The sequence below is a fragment of the Cervus elaphus genome, chromosome 3 (genome assembly GCF_910594005.1).
Source record: "Cervus elaphus chromosome 3, mCerEla1.1, whole genome shotgun sequence".
Taxonomy (NCBI): domain Eukaryota; kingdom Metazoa; phylum Chordata; class Mammalia; order Artiodactyla; family Cervidae; genus Cervus; species Cervus elaphus.
This window is the reverse complement of record NC_057817.1, coordinates 24,304,166-24,320,125: the sequence shown is the minus strand read 5'-3', so window position 1 is coordinate 24,320,125 and position 15,960 is coordinate 24,304,166. Positions and strand designations below refer to the sequence as shown.

Sequence of the window (15,960 nt, the reverse complement as noted above, 5' to 3'; positions counted from 1 at the left end):
TATCTTATAACTGAAAGTTTGTGCTTTTGAAACTCCTCACCCATTTCACCTCCTTTCCCCTTTTAGATTCTGCGGTATTTGTTGTCTGTCTGACTCATTTCACTTAGCGTTAATACCCTTTAGGTCCATCCATGTTGCAAATGGCATCGTCTCCTTGTTTCTTATGGCTGCATAGTATGCCTGTGTGTGTGTGTACCACATCTTCTTTATTGATCCATCAGTGGCCACTTGGGTTGTTTCCATGTCTGGGCTATTGTCAGTAATGCTGTAATAAATGTGAAGGTGTGAATTTCTCTTCTAGATGCTAGTGTCATGTCCTTCCGGTATGTACCCAGAAGTGGGATTTGTGGATCACATGGTAGTTCTATTTGTAATTTTTTGAGGAGCCTCTATACTGTTTTCCATAGTGGCTGCAGTGATTTACATTCGCATAGATTGCCTTTTTTAAAAAAAGGAAACAAAAAAAGAGTGCTATCCAAGTCATGCTCAGCTTCAGTTTTACAAATGTTCTTTGTAGGCGTGGTTATCTTCTCCAACCCAACTTTACAAGGGGCTGAGACACAGAGATTTCTCCCACAGTGTGTGAGCCGGAGTTTCAGCTGCCCATGTTTTGTTCCTTCCTGTCAAGAGCTGAGCCTGTGCTAATTCCAGTTGTCTGCTTGGACGATGCTGAGAGCCAAAGAAAGCATCAGGCTTGTTTGCCTCTGAGGACCTTGGTGCAGAAGACACCAAGCGGATTTCTGCTCTGGGCTAGGAGACTGAACTTCACTGCTGACTGGTGTGAAAGATGTGAACCTGCTTAAATGTGACATGTTGCCAAGCAAATAGCACATTCGTTTTATTAAAGCATGCTGTTTAGCTACATCTGGGATTCCACTGGCTTATATCTAAACATTATATATGGTTAGCTTATTTAGGGGATTGTTTGGGTTTATATCGTTATTCCTTTTTTAAAGAAATATACTTTAGAGATGGAAGGGGTAAGATAAGGGGGGGGGGGGGGTGGCGAACTTCAGAGAGAGCTTAAAAATTCAGAAGATTTCATTTTACCATTTTCTAGTTTTACCTGTAGCTCAGAAGTGCAAAGGGGATGTCCGTGTGAGTGACCGGAGGGCCTTTCTTTTTAGAATCTTTCCTCTGTCTCTTACTGTGACCCTGCTCAAGTCAGCGCTATGCCTCAGCTTCCTCATCTGTAAAATGGAAATATTAACGAGCTCTACCTCAAGTCTGTCAGAAGGATTAAATGGGATAAGAGACATGAAACACTTAAATCTTTACCTGACACATCAGACAGAAAAATAGATGCTGGTCAGTTTCATATTTAGTATGTATGAGTAGCTGTATTTCTTGGGGCTTTGGTGACTGGGCCTGCTCACCTTCCTCTTTCTTGTTTTTTTGTGCTTATAGGCAGGGCTATACAAGGTGATGGAGTAGTGTAGATGAGGGGAACTGTTGCCTATAAGGATACAAAGGTTTTATTGTTGTTTTAAAGAGCAAGTGAGTTTTTTTTAACCCTGAATTCGAAAAAGAAAGTTTAAAGGTAATCCTGTCCTTTGTCCTTATCTCCAATAAATTTAGTACTTACTTTGGCCCAGTACTTAATTTCTTAGTGGCTGCTATGACCAAAATTCCTTAACAGTTGACGGCTTAATTTTCTTGAATTTTTCTTTTGGTTAAAAATTTGACAGAAGTTCTAAGGCAATTCTACAATCAGCCTACTCTGCATATGTAAATCATCTCCCCAATCACAGATGAATGCATTTACCTAAAATGGTCATCTTTTGTCCCGTTCCATTACCACTTCCATGCCATGCCTAAAACAGAGGATGCTCTCTGTGGACCTAAGCGTTTTAAAAGAATACATGATTCGGAGGGACCTTGCCTGTTGCTGTAGAAAGTCAGCGCTATTTAGAATGTGAAGATCTGAAGAAGTTTTACCTTCTTTGTCGGTAGCCTGTGTGATGAAAGTTACTATAGTAACAGAGAACCCTTGGCCCATAGAGTATGTTCAGAAGAAGGAAAGTAAATCAATGTTGGCGCCATTATGCTTGTTTAAAATCTGAAAACATGACTGGATTTTAATTGAGCAAACATATATCGGGAAATGAGTTAGAATATAGGCTGGTGAACTAAACTAGGTCATTGTACTGCCTCCACTTAGGTCTTTTTCTCCTGGGAGGTGTATGTTTCTTCTCTTTTTCAAGCCTCGTATCCCCTTACTGGCCTTCAGTCTCTGGAGCATGCGGCCAGCTTGTGCCTCCTGCTGGAGGTAACAGTGCAGTGTAGGTATGGTCCCCCAGTTGGGGAGGAGGCCTGGAGAGGGGCTTGACAGTCTGGTGGGTCCAGGAATGCTTCCCTCAGGACGTGACCATCAACATAGGACCCGAAAGGTGGAGCGGGTGGTGTGTGGGGAGGCAAACCTTTTAGGCACAGCACACGTGCAAAGGCCCTGAACACGGTCCTTTGCAGCACTTTATAAAGCCAGTACGGCCGGAACACAGTGATGAGGGGAGGAAGGGGGCTTATCTGGTAAGCTTGGCAGGAGAGAGTGGCTGGGCCTGGGCCATGTTAAAGGTTTAAAAGGTTCTACAAGAAAGAGCCATACCAGATCCACATCTTTCAGAGATGACCTGGGCTGCTGTGTGGATAGTGGATTCATGAGGTTGAGGATGGAGAGGGTGTGCAGAGAAATGAGTATAAAGTTATCGCAGGCAGAGATCCTGGTGGTTTTGGTGGGGGGTTACTGTGGGCGGGGAGATAAATAGACCAGTTAGGATAAATACCAGACATTGCGTGGGTGGGGCTGGATCATGAGAAGGGTGTCAGGAAATGCCCCTCATCCTTCTCATACGAGAATTTGGTTCACCAAGTGCTGTTTTCTGAGAAAAGGAACTGGAAGGGCAACAGGGTTGATGGCAGGAGTGAGGATGGTGAGGACATGTATACAGAACTGGCCACATTGCATCTGAGGTGCTTCTGAGAAACTCTGATGGAGATGTCAGGCCTCCCTGGTGGCTCAGAGGTGAAGAATCTGCCTGCCATTGCAGGAGATGCAAGAGACGTGGGTTCAGTCCCTGGGTCGGGAAGATCCCCTGGAGAAGGAAATGGCACCCCACTCCAGTATTCTTGCCTGGAGAATCCCATGGACAGAGGAGCCTGGTGGGCTACAGTCTGTGGGGTCACAAAAGAGTCAGACATGACTTAGCGACTAAACAGCAGCAAAGATGGAAATGTCAGGGACTCATGTAGACACACAGCTCAGTCTCAGAAGAGACAAGGGCTGGGCTGGAGATGTACTTGGAGTACAAGTAATCAAAGCTGGCGAGGCAGAGACCTCGGGAGAAGGCGTGGCCTCAGGTCGGGCCCTGGGGACGCAGCGCTCAGAGAGCAGCCGCGAGAGCCCGCGGAGCACGGTCCTGTCTCTCCCGCTGTCCTCCTCTGCTCTGCGGCGAGTGCGCAGACTCGGAGCAGTGGCGGGAGGACCAGGGGTTGGAGATGCCACTTCCTCCATCGCTGGAGGTAGACCCTGTCACAGAACGGGACCCCACCCCTTCCTCTGGTTTGCCCGTGAGGGTTCCACCAGATGCCAGTATTTTATGCACTTTATTCTAAATATGGGCAGAGTCAAAATACCTAACCGTGGGACTTCCCTGGTGATCCAATGGTTAAGACCCTGCGCCACCACTGCAGGGGGCATGGGTTCGATCCCTGGTCGGGGAACTAAGATCCCACATGCCGTGCAATGCGGCCAAAAACCAAAATACCTGCCCATAAATTCCTTATTCATGGTATTTCACGGTTGTAGATACATGCTCGTTCTATCCATGAATAGCAGGATAAGGTGAGCCCTGGGATTCTTGTCTGACACCTGTCTGTCATCACCACCATTATCATCAGCGTCAGTGTGAAGCTGCCCCAGTAGCAGCGTCCTGAGTGGGGCGGGCCTCATGCACGTCCCGGCTCACGCTCCCATGTTGCCCCAACAGCGTTTGATCCTCGCTCTCCCTCTCGCCCGCAGGAAGCCCTGGAGTCCTGCCAGACTCGCATCTCTAAGCTGGAGCTCCACCAGCAGGAGCAGCAAGCCCTGCAGACGGACACGGTGAACGCCAAAGTCCTGCTGGGCAAGTGCATCAACGTCGTCCTGGCCTTCATGACCGTCATCCTGGTGTGCGTGTCCACCATCGCCAAGTTCATCTCGCCCATGATGAAGAGCCGCTTCCACATCCTGGGCACCTTCTTCGCTGTGACTCTCTTTGCGATATTTTGTAAAAACTGGGACCACATTCTGTGTGCCATTGAAAGGATAATAATACCAAGATGAAGTCTCCAGTTCCTGTCCTCACATCCTCTCAAGTTTTTATTTTAAAGAAAACTCTGTGCATACTACCAAATTTTAAAATGAACATTTTTGCCGACGGACGAATACAAGGACCGGGGCTGTGCGTTGCAGATAACTACAGTTAGCGTCGCTCGGTGGCGCTCGCCAGCTGGGTCCCTGTGCGTGGTTACCGTGAATCTGTTTCCAGGCTCTCCCCACCTTGCTCACTGCCTTAATCAGCCCTGGTTTCCTGCCACCTGCCCGGCTCAGCACGGTCAGCCTCTGGTTGTCAAGCACTCGGAGTAGTCAGTGACCCAGAAGAAGAGAGATTTTCTGTCTCTCTTAAGTCTCTGTCAATCGTGAGCTTCACCGTTGCTAGGGCTACATTCCCCCTCGAGTCCTGCAAGCCGTGGTAGGACTTGGGGAGGGGAAGGAGCTCAGACTGTGACCCTGGAGCCTGTGAGGCCTGTGAAAGCGCAGTAGGTCCCGTGTGATCTGTCCCACTGTCCACTGCTGACCGTTGGTCCACTGTGCGCCCCGTGTCCACCCTGGCCAACTGTGTATGACCCTCTGTCATGGGGGGATCTTACAGTTCACCTGTTAGTCCATCAAAAGTCTAACTTAGTGTTCCATTGCTCTTTAAATGGTAAGACGTGAGGATTTATGAATGGGTCTTGCCTTCTTACACCCAGGGAGCCATAGTCCTGATTCCACCCTCACTGACTGTCGAACGCACCACCTTCCAGGCATATAGAGAGGCTCCCCAATCCCTCTTCAAACTGTGTCTTTAATTGAGGTCCGGAAAGCACTGTATTTGTGTTCCAGCAAATTTTCACTGTGATCAGCCCCTCTCAGGATGTGTTTCGTTTTCTGTGATTCGTTTTATTCAGTCTGTGAGGGCTGGCAACGTGTACTCAGTAAATAAAAAAGGCTGCTCACGTTTCAATTTTTTTTTTTTTCTCTCTTCAAGAAAGGACAACAGGATCATAGTTTCTAAAGCTAAAGTGCCCTGAAGTGGGAACACTGGAAAAAGGGAAGAAAATAGGATATGTGGTTTAAGGGGGTGGCATCTAGACCAGTGGGTGCAGGTGACCTGGGTGAAGATTGAGAGGGTCCTTGTCAGACCCTGAAAGACCTGCAAGAATAAAATAAATTAGATTCGGTGTCTGAGCCAAGGTTGCCCTCTGTTGCTTAGGATAAGTTCTAAGGGAGTAGATGGAGTGGTCACACTTCTGCCGAGGTGAGAGCATGCAGAAGTCAACATCTTTAACCAATTTGGGGGATGTCGTTTACTCTCTTGAGCCCAGATGATACTCTTTTAAATCTGTTTCTTTGTCACAAAAAAGAAGCTCTAGAAGATGTTAATGGAAACTGGTTCATCCCCTCCTCCCACCAGCTGTTTTGCTATCTAAAGACAAAAGGAAGAGTACTAGTGTACATTATCTTCCAGAAAGCATCAAATGACCTGGATTTAAATTTTAAGTGCATTATTTTTGCAAATAGGGCTTCCCTGGTGGCTCAGCGGAAAAGAATCTGCCTGCAGTGCAGGAGTCGCAGAAGATGCAGGTTTGATCCCTGGGTGGGTCAGGAAGGACCCCTGGAGGAGGGCATGGCAACCCACCCCAATGTTCTTTCCTGGAGAATCCCATGGACAGAGAAGCCTGGTGGACTACGGTCCATAGGGTTGCAAAGAATCGGACGCAACTGAAGCGACTTTGCATGCACACGTGCTCTTAGGAAAATCTCCTTTAAAAAAGCGACATAGGCCATGGTGTGAGAGAATGGAACTGTCAAACATCTGGTACAAGTCCAGTGGGTGAGACTTAATACAACTCAAGTTTGCTTGCTTTTATTTTTTTTAAGTTTACAGTTTAGTGGTTTTAGTCCAGTCACATGTAAGCAACTGTGGCTATCATCTAATTCCAGACTTGAGTTATTTAAAACAATAAACATTGTTTCATGAAATCTTTGGCTTCAAGTATCTTGCATTCAGGGAAGAGGGAGTTACAGTCCTACCTCTTCTCATGGCTCTGTCCCCTTTCACTGCCAAGCCTCTCCCCTGGTCTCTATCCATCCAGTCAAGGAGATGGAGGCAGCTTCTGGATCCAGAGAAGGAATCTGGTTCTGTTTTCATGGCCAGCGTTCCCTGTTGTCTGTGGGCCTCAGTCTCCATGTGGGTAAGGGCTGGATGTAACTTATGCCCTTGAATCAAGCTGCCTCCTGGATGTGTCCTCTTGATTTCTGTGAACCTTTCTGAGGCCACTTTGGACATGCCAGGGGGCGGGGTGGGTGTGGATGCTACTGGTAGTTTAGAGAGGAGATTGATCCCTGGCCCTTGAGATAAGAGCTCTGGGAGGACCCAAGAAGGCTCGAGCCTGCTCCTCATGCCCCCATACTCCGCTCCGATGCTCAGCCTGGCACCTTTGCTTTGGTGCTCCCAGAATGTGATCAGTGTCTCTCCTCCCCAGTGAGAGAGATGGAGAAGTAATCAGATAGCAACACGATTCGCCCCCCTGCAACCTGGAGCTGTTAACAGAAGCTGCTCGAAGCTGACTCTCTTCTGAAACGTGGTAGGGTCTAAAGTCACTCCACCTGACGGTGAATTTTTATTTTTAAGAATTCTTCTTTCCAGTGATTCTCATTAGACTTCAAAAACCTTGTTTTCACTTGGGTGTGCTCACCCTACACAGTGTATTTATTTTCAGGTCTCGTTGAAAGTTCATGAAGCTTTTTAATAAGATGGTATCCTCCAAGGAGACTTTTACTCTCTGCAGTTTATTATTCTCCTCTCAAAGAATAAACTCTCCCGCCGCTGCTGCTTTTTGCTGCCAAAGGAGATTAAATAAAATGTTATAAATATGCAATAAAAATTGTGATCTTGCTATGACATATTCTGGAATTGGGTATTCAGTTTACGCTTAAGTTAACGAATCCTTTTCCCCACCTTTCCCTAGCAGTCAGTGCCGTGTGCACACCTAGAGATGAAAGCCATCTGTAGGATGGTAAGTGCCTGCTCCCTCCGTGAACTTAAGTGATTGAAGATACTTGGCACTGGGTTCTAGTGCTGGATTTTTTGGTGACATATTATTTTCATGATCACCAGGATAATGATAGTCTGCTGAGGACAAAAGAAAAACCTAAGAATACTCTCTTGTGGGTTTTGAGTTGGTTATTGCAGCTTATATTTTGAGTATGATTGAGTCAAAACAAAACATCCTCCCATTCAGTTCCACCCTCCCCACCAAAAAAAAAAAAAAAAAATGAAACCAACAATGAAGCAGGAAATAAAAATATTCCACTGCTGATTTTGGGCAGTGAATGTAGAGTCCCAAGTTTCTAGCACGTACAGTTAGTTGTTTAGCTTATATGGTTGCTGTGATCTATTGCTAAATTAAAGTCTCCTGAAATTCCTCCCTTTTCCATCACAGCCCATAATGCTGTTATTATCCCTCCTTATCTATCAGTGAGCATCTGCGTGGTTTTAGCCTTTCTCCTGCTGTCACTCTTGTTTTCATCTATGTATTTCCCCACTATGTATGTTTCTCACCTTGTCTTCTACTGTATCAGGTTTAATTGTGGGTTCAGTAATAGGGAGAGGAACTAGTTCTCTTAGGCAACTACTTATTCACGTCCTTTTTCTTTGTTTTTTAAGTACCAAGTTATTTTGCGTCAGATGGAACAATTTTGCATTGAATCCAAATACAGTTGAGTTGGTTCAGGAAAACACTTAAATATACTTGCTAATAATATGAACATGTATGATTAAACAGTTGATTTTGCATTTTTTAAAATAATTTTGAGGAACTGGCGGGGGTAGGATGAATGGCATTATTTAAAATTTAGGACTTTATATGGAGAGAGGTGTTATAAGAAGTTTAGCACATATGCTAAGGAAAGAGTTGATCTAAAAAGGTAAATCACTAAAAAGAATGAAATTGGCCTATTTATATTAAAAGTAGTTAAGAAACTTTTCTGAAAAGAAAGGTACATTTAATCAGAGTGGTAACCCAGAAGGTATAAAGCAGATCTATAATTTTCTAAAGTCAATGCAATTCTCTGTTTATCAGAAGCTGGAAAGTAACATATCTTGATTGTTTTAGGAGTGATTTATGTATTGCAACTTTGGTTTATTTAAAGCATGTGTGCTGTGTTTGTCCTTAGAGAAATGTTTCAACAAAGCTCTCTGTTTAATGTGTTTAGGCAGTAGTTAGTGGCTCTGAGCATAGAAACTGGAAGTGTTTATTGTGAGGTCTGCTGCAGAATTTCTGTTTTATGGGGCATCATATAGTTTCCTGTTAGCCTAAAATTGTAAATCCTATATAGATCTTCACCCCATTCAAAATAGGGGCCGTTATCTTTTTAAATAAACACTTGATGTTGGCTTTGATGTTAAATAGCTGGATTTCTTATATATGCACATTTGTCAGAGCCCATCCCAATAGCAGATCTCTTTGTGTGTATATAATCATTTTAAAAAATAGACTATTTTAGAGCAGTTTTAGGTTCACAAAAAGTTTGATTGGAAGGTATAAAAATGTCCATCCACCCCTCTGTTCCCACACATGCACAGCCTCCCCTCCTGTCAACATTCCCCACTGGGGAGTACATTTGTGACACTTGACAAACCTACATTGATGTATCATTACCACCCAAAGTCCCTAGTTTACATTAGGGTTCAGTCTTGTATATTCTATGGCTTTGGACAGGTGTGTAATGACATGTACCCACCGTTAATTACATTAATAGTACCATACAGAATAGTTTCACTGCCCTAAAAATCCTCTCTTTATCCCTCCCTGTCTCCTCTACCTCCCCCCCAACCCAAATCAATTTTTCAACTAATCTCAGCTCTGCGGAAAGTTGTCTGTGTGCCCATTCCTTGAGCCTGGGGGGAGGGAGAAGGGTGATTTGTCACAGCACCTGGAAATCTAGGAGCTGTTCCCCGGTGTTGTGGGCGGAGGTGTGGTGGGATGCTGAGGACCGGGCAGAGCCATCCTGGGCTGGAGTGAGCAGGACAAGAAGGGCGTCGCCAGGGTGGATGTGGGCACCGGAGTAAGCGGACCTCTGGCAGGAGCCGCCAATTTAGCGGCGTCTATCTTTTGTGTGGAGCTTCGGTGCTGACGAAGCACTTTGTTTTGCTAGTGCTGTAACTCACCTGAGCCAGTCCTGTGCCGTGGGCATCGTTATCCCAGGTACATGGGTGGAACTGAAGCCCAGATACATGCAAGCTTCCCAAGGTCACAGCTAGTGAAGCAGGGAGCTGGGACGCTCTTGGCCTTTGCCTTCTCCCGCCTTTTTATCTACTTTCTACGCAGCTCGACATGATGAGCAACTTCTGCTCTGGTCCTTCCAGCACCCACCCTGCACTGACATGATAACTAGAACATTGAGAGGATGGAGACTTTGGTAAATGCAGAGCTCCTCCCCTGCCCTGGTTTATTTGCGTATCTGAATCCTTGGAAATCTTAGGGCACCCCACTGTTATTTTGTACACCCATTGTTATTTGATGTCTGAAGATGTATATACAGAAAATAAAAATAATTATATTAAGCCTGGGACTGATCTGGCATATTCCCAAGTGTTGCTTTAGGGAAAACACCAAGTCTATATTTCCTTAAAATGAGAGATGGGGGAACAATGTGTTTAGTTGGATTATAGCTCATAATGAAAGCTATTGCTACACAATAAAGCAGTGCTTTCTGATTTTGAATTGTACTTGGACTCCTAATAGAAGAAATTATCATGGACACTTGAGAATATCTATAGTCACAACTTGACCAAGTAGCTTAAGACCATAATAGCAATTGGTAATAATAGCTTTTGTTAATTTCCAACCATAAGATCGCATCTGCTGCCATACATACAGAGTTACTTTCTGATACGTATGACCTTTAGATGGAGGAATTTATGGGACACAGCAGGACTGTGACAATATCGAACAGCACCTTCTGGACTTTCATAGCTGTGAAGTGACGGCTGACGTTCTTTGAGCATTTACTGTGTACCATGCTATGTGATGGGACTTCCTTGGTGGCTCAGCAATTAGGAATCCTCCTGCAGTACTGGAGATACAGGAGACCCGGGTTTGATCCCTGGATTGGGAAGATCCCTTAGAGAAGGGAATGGCTACCCACTAAAGTATTCTTGCCTGGAGAAGTCTATGGACAGAGGAACCTGGTGGGCCTCAGTCCATGGGGTCGCAAGAGTCAAATATGACTTAGTAACTAAACCATCACTACCACATGCTATATGTCAAATGGTTTATTTTCACTACCAAACATAATCGTACCAACACTCAAGAAGATAGGCACCTTTATCCTTGCTTAACAGATGAGGAAACAGGTTCCCAGTGGCTAAAGTTTATCGTGGGGTATGGTGGGTCTGTTAGTCGGCCCCGTGCGTGTGTGACTCTGAGTCTATACTGCTAACCAGCCCCTGTGCTGTAATAGAAGGACTGAGTGACTGGCGTCCAGTTACTTGGAAACTGCCAGCGTCTGCGAGGCGAATGACCCTCCTGGAGCCCAGCTGCAAACTGTGCATTTTTACCTTCGCTCTCTGGACATACTATGGTGAGGATGGTTACCTGAAGCTGATAAACTTGCTCCTTGAAAAGACATAGGCTGACAAATTTGTGGCTGAAAAGAATGGAAAGCTGTTAGCTAAAGAAACTTCCACACCCTCCCTGGCTTCCGGAGCTTCATGGGCTGTATAATTGGCAGTTGGCTGGGCCGCATATTTATCAGCTTTTTTGCTCAACTTTGAGACGGTGAGGTCCCTTTTGGCTTCTGCCCTGTGCCCTGTTAGCACCTGCTACCCACCATCTGTGATGGCTACTCTCAGATTCCTCTCCTTGCTAAGCCAGCCAGAATTTCTCCCCTGCCAGGCCTTCAACTGGACTAAAGCAGCTGACAGGAACAAGTGTCAGCCGTGTAAACAGCTGTGTTGGTGGTGGTTACATTGCTCTGGCCCAGGTACTGGGAATTGGGCTTGTTTTTTTTTAATGTTCTGCTTGAATATAACTACTAAGTAGTAGAAAAGAAGCAAAGTCATGCCTTGGTTTCCACTAACAGTTAAGGGACTCCATTTGCCAAAGAATCCCTTTTTGGAAAGGCCTAGATTCTTCTCTGATTCTCAACCACCCACATTATAAGTTTGCTTTCCAAACTTCCACTGGTCGCTCCCCAAAGTGATTTTTTTTAAATATAATATTTTAAAGATCATTTCCTATTAGTACATAAATACTTTATTTATTTATCTATTTATTTAGCTGGGCTGGGTCTTAGTTGTGGCACACTGGCTCTTCGATCTTCGCTGCGGTATGCGAGATCTTTCCTTGCGGCATGTGGGATCTAGTTCCCCAACCAGGGATCGACCCCCGGTCCCCTGCATTGGGAGTGTGGTATCTCAGCCACTGGACCGCCAGGGAAGTCCCTCTGAAGTCGTTTTGGTTGTTCTTCCGTCTCATACTCCCCTGTGGTTTGAAGCCCATGCCCTTTTAGCTGCAGGGAACAGAGAATTATAAGAGAGATCCCCAAAATTCAAACCATAGGCAGGACATAAACTCCCTCAGTGGCTCACACTGGCAGGAACCCAAATGGAGGCCTGGATTCACAGAGACGGGCTTCCCTAGACACTGGGGTCAGAGTTGTTAAACAGTATGACTTCCTGGTGCATGTAGGGTTTCCCCTTATGAACGAGAAGCAGTCACTGAAGAGTCGATGAAAACCATAGATGGAACTGGAAGGGGGAAGGTCCACTCATTATTCAACAAGCATTTCTCCCCAAATGAGAACCTGGGAGGACCCAAGGAGGCTGGAGGCTGGCTCTCCTGGCAAGTGGGAAGAGCAGGGAGCCGTGTGTCACTGGTCCTCCTGGAGGCAGGATCCTGACCAGTCAGCCCAGTGGGGCTCCTGGTGTCCAGTCCCCAGAGCTGGCTCCTGGCCAAGCTGGAGGACGTTCCTCTGCCTTCCTTAGTCACAAGAGGTGTCCTACTGGGGCTGGACTGAGCCATCCAGCTGCTCAGAGCATTTCAGCTCCTTGGTAGTTTATGTTTGAATGTAAATTAGCACATTTGCTTTTTCTTGTCAGGGATGTTCTTATCAGAATTGGGTTAGCATGAATCAGTTTCATAGGAGTGGTTGCCCAATAAACTCATCAAGCAGCTTCTGAATGACTGCATGACGTGTGGGCAGGCCAGCCTGAAACTCAGGACTTTTTTTGTACCTGCAATCTGGATAACCTGGGGAAAACATTTGGCCTCTCTGAATCTCCCAGTCCTCAACTGGAACATGCCCAGGGTGGTGAGGTGTAGTTCAAGTGCCTGGAAAAGGGCCTTCAGTCGTTGAATGTGTTTATTGAGCACCTACTATGTGTCAGGCACTGTTCTAGGAACAGGGATAGGAAACAACGCCCCTCTCCTGATGGAGGTGATGTCGTAGTGGGAGGAGACAATGATACAACTAGAATGTTTGGCAGCAGTAAGGGCCATGCTCTGAGCATTTAACTTAAAATGAAGACTTACCTTGGTGTTCTTGGAGAGGAAATGAAGTTTCCAAATTTCACAGACAGCTGTGTGGGCATGACTGAGGGGAGCCCTCCAAGGTGGAAAGATTTCTAGGTCAGAGAGACTGAGCACAACCGCAGGAGTACTGGGAAGATCTAGGGTGGCTCTTTTGGAAGGGGGAATAAGATGCGCTTAGTATTCCTGCTCTTTTTTCTTTTTTTTTCCTTTTTTTGGCTTGAAATGAATAACATGCAAATGAGCACCTGGGTCTGAGTCAGCAGTGAGTAACCCCTCTGCGGGATGCTGGGCTCAGAGCGTGCACAGAGCTCCCCACTGGCTCCCTCACATCCCTGAGGGTCTTCTCACTGGCAGCCTCTGTGCTCTCACCCCGGGCTCTTGCCCATGTTACCCTGCTTGGGCACAACCCCGGGTCAGGCCAGCTGCTCCCCACACCTGCATCCAGGGGTGCAGCTGATGAGACTGCTTCCCTGGAACCCTGGGGCAGGGATGCCAGGAGCATCCTCACCATCTGGGGCCACGGTGTGCCCGACTGCAGCCAGTGCCAAGGAAGACACTCCCTTCCCCAGTAGATCTCCCTCCCCAGAGCCCCCGGACCCCTACTCATCAGGCCTAGACTTGCTCGGTGGTTCTCTCTTCTTCCCTGCTTTGCTCTGCCCTCCATCCATAATGACCTGCCCACCTGTGCCCACTTCTCCCCGCCCTGCCTCTCCTGAGACTTTGCTCCTCTATCATCAAGTCTGGTGCCATCCATGCCTGCTTTTCCATGGATTCACTTCAGCCTACACCACCATCCACACCGCCAATATCCTGAACCCACTTTTTTTGCATCCTGCCTTTGTTCCACTCACTACTCCTTCTCATCCCTTCACCATGTGTCTTAAAGGAATAATCTCCACTCTGCTCTCCACTGACTTCTTAATCCACCAAAAACTAGTATCAGCCCCCAAACTAATGGACAACTTCTCTCAGTGGGTTCACCAGTGACCCCTTTGCTTATCTTGTGCCTACTTTGCAGCTTGTGTCTTCACTTAATTTCTGCATCATTTGCCACTGTGATGCTCCCTCTTGGCTGAAGCATCTTGCCCTCATTGGTTGTTTCCTTTCTTCTTTATCTACCATTCTTAGACAATTGGTGTTCAAAACATATTGTTGGGGCTTCCCAGGTGACTCAGTTATAAAGGGTCTGCCTGCCAATGCAGGAGATGTGGGTTTGATCCCTGGGTCGGGAAGGTCCCTTGGAGAAGGGAATGGCAACCCACTCCAGTATTCTTACCTGGAAAATCCCATGGACAGAGGAGCCTGGTGGGCTGTAGTCCATGGGGTTACAAAGAGTCAAGATACGTCTTAGCGACTAAACAACAACATATTACTGAGTATGGAAAATACGGTCTGCATAAACTTCCTCCCAGAAATCCCCCACTTTGCCAAGGAAGATGAGGGTCTTTAACTGGGACAGTGTGGCTTCTGAAAAGCTTCCCTTCACCTTGACTTTCCCTGATCTGTCACCTCACCCAGTAACCTCACTCTCTCTGGTGCCAGAAGGAAGCCTGGAGCCATAAAGCAGGGCTCATAAAACCTCCCTGGGGTCCCAAGTTCACGTGGCTAAAAATAGAGCACACATCCGAGCCCAGCCCAACTGGCTTTTGGTACTTCTAGCTTTTATTGAAGTGGTGACCACATTTCTGGAGTCCAGGAAAGGAAACATGAATGTTTAGCTGATAAAGGAAAAGAGTTCCTGTTCACTGAGCTTGTCATGTCCCCGGTGCAGGGCGTGGGGCCTGTGGATTATGTTACCTCAGCCCCACCACAGCCCTCTTCTTGTCTTTTTAAGAATTTTTTCATGTGGACCATCTTTAAAGTCTTTTATTGAATTTGTTACAACATTGCTTCTATTTTACATTTTGACCTCTTGGCTGCAAGACGTGGGATCTTAGTTACCCATCCAGGGATCAAACTTGCACCCGTCCCTCCCTGTATTGGAAGACAAAGTCCCAAACACTGGGCCACCAGGGAAGCCCCCCCACCTTCTTATCTTACGCGTGGAGTGACAGAGGCACAGACTCAGGGAAGCTTGAGCATAGAACCTCCTCTGTTTGACTCCGAACCCTCAGGTCATGATGGGTGCCACCATCAGGGGTATGAGGCTGTCTGGGACATGCCCTGGGGATCCTCAAATAGAAGAGTGCTTGGGATTTCAATGATTTCTGAGGTCAGCAGTTGTGAATTTCTGATTTCTGAATCTTCTAGGATGTTTGGAAGCTGTTCTCTCAGAATTGACAGAGGGTGGGAGGGTGGGGAGGAGAGCTAGATATTCTAGGGAGGGGCCCAGCCTCCAGCTGCAGTCAGGAAGCCGTCAGAGGCTGGCCCATCTCTCCAGAACCTCTCTGGGTCTCCAGGGGCTGCAACCCCCGACTCAGCATAGGGAGGTCTCTGTCTGCTCTTAGGTCCCCGTGCTGTGTGTTTATACATGTGTCTGCTTATGCTCTGTTAGTGCACAAATAAAGTAGACATGCAGTATACAACATACCTATTCTGTCTTTTGTCGTCACTGTTGTTCAGTCACTAAGTCATGTCCGATTCTTTCGTGACTCCGTCGACTGTAGCCCACCAGGCTCCTTTGTCTATAGGATCCTCCAGGCAAGAAACTGGAGTGGGTTGCCATTTCCTCCTCCAGGGGATCTTCCTGATCCAAGGATCAAACCCATGTCTCCTGCATTGCAGGCGGATTCTTTACTGCTGAGCCACCAGGGAAGCCCTATTCTGTATTTAGGGATGTTGCCGAAAAATTGATGCTTTTGAACTGTGGTGTTGGAGAAGACTCTTGAGAGTCCCTTGGACTGCAAGGAGATCCAACCAGTCCATCCTAAAGGAGATCAGTCCTGGGTGTTCATTGGAAGGACTGATGCTGAAGCTGAAACTCCAATACTTTGGCCACCTCATGCGAAGAGTTGATTCATTGGAAAAGACCCTGATGCTGGGAGGGATTGGGGGCAGGAGGAGAAGGGGACAACAGAGGATGAGATGGCTGGATGGCATCACCGACTCAATGGGCATGAGTTTGAGTAAACTTCGGGAGTTTGTGATGGACAGGGAGGCCTGGCGTGCTGCAATTCATGG

General features: G+C 46.7%; 1 protein-coding gene across 8 annotated transcripts in view; it reads left to right on the top strand.

Annotated features, from left to right (window-relative positions):
• The window catches only part of TMCC3 (transmembrane and coiled-coil domain family 3), a 271,661-nt gene extending 266,403 nt beyond the window's left edge, over positions 1-5,258 (top strand). For all 8 annotated transcript variants that reach the window (XM_043881447.1, XM_043881422.1, XM_043881455.1 and 5 more), the window contains one exon: positions 4,019-5,258. In XM_043881447.1, coding sequence (XP_043737382.1) covers positions 4,019-4,321 — 303 coding nt within the window. In that variant the 3' untranslated portion in view covers positions 4,322-5,258. The remainder of the gene's footprint in view (positions 1-4,018) is intronic.
• The last annotated feature ends 10,702 nt before the right edge of the window (positions 5,259-15,960 follow it).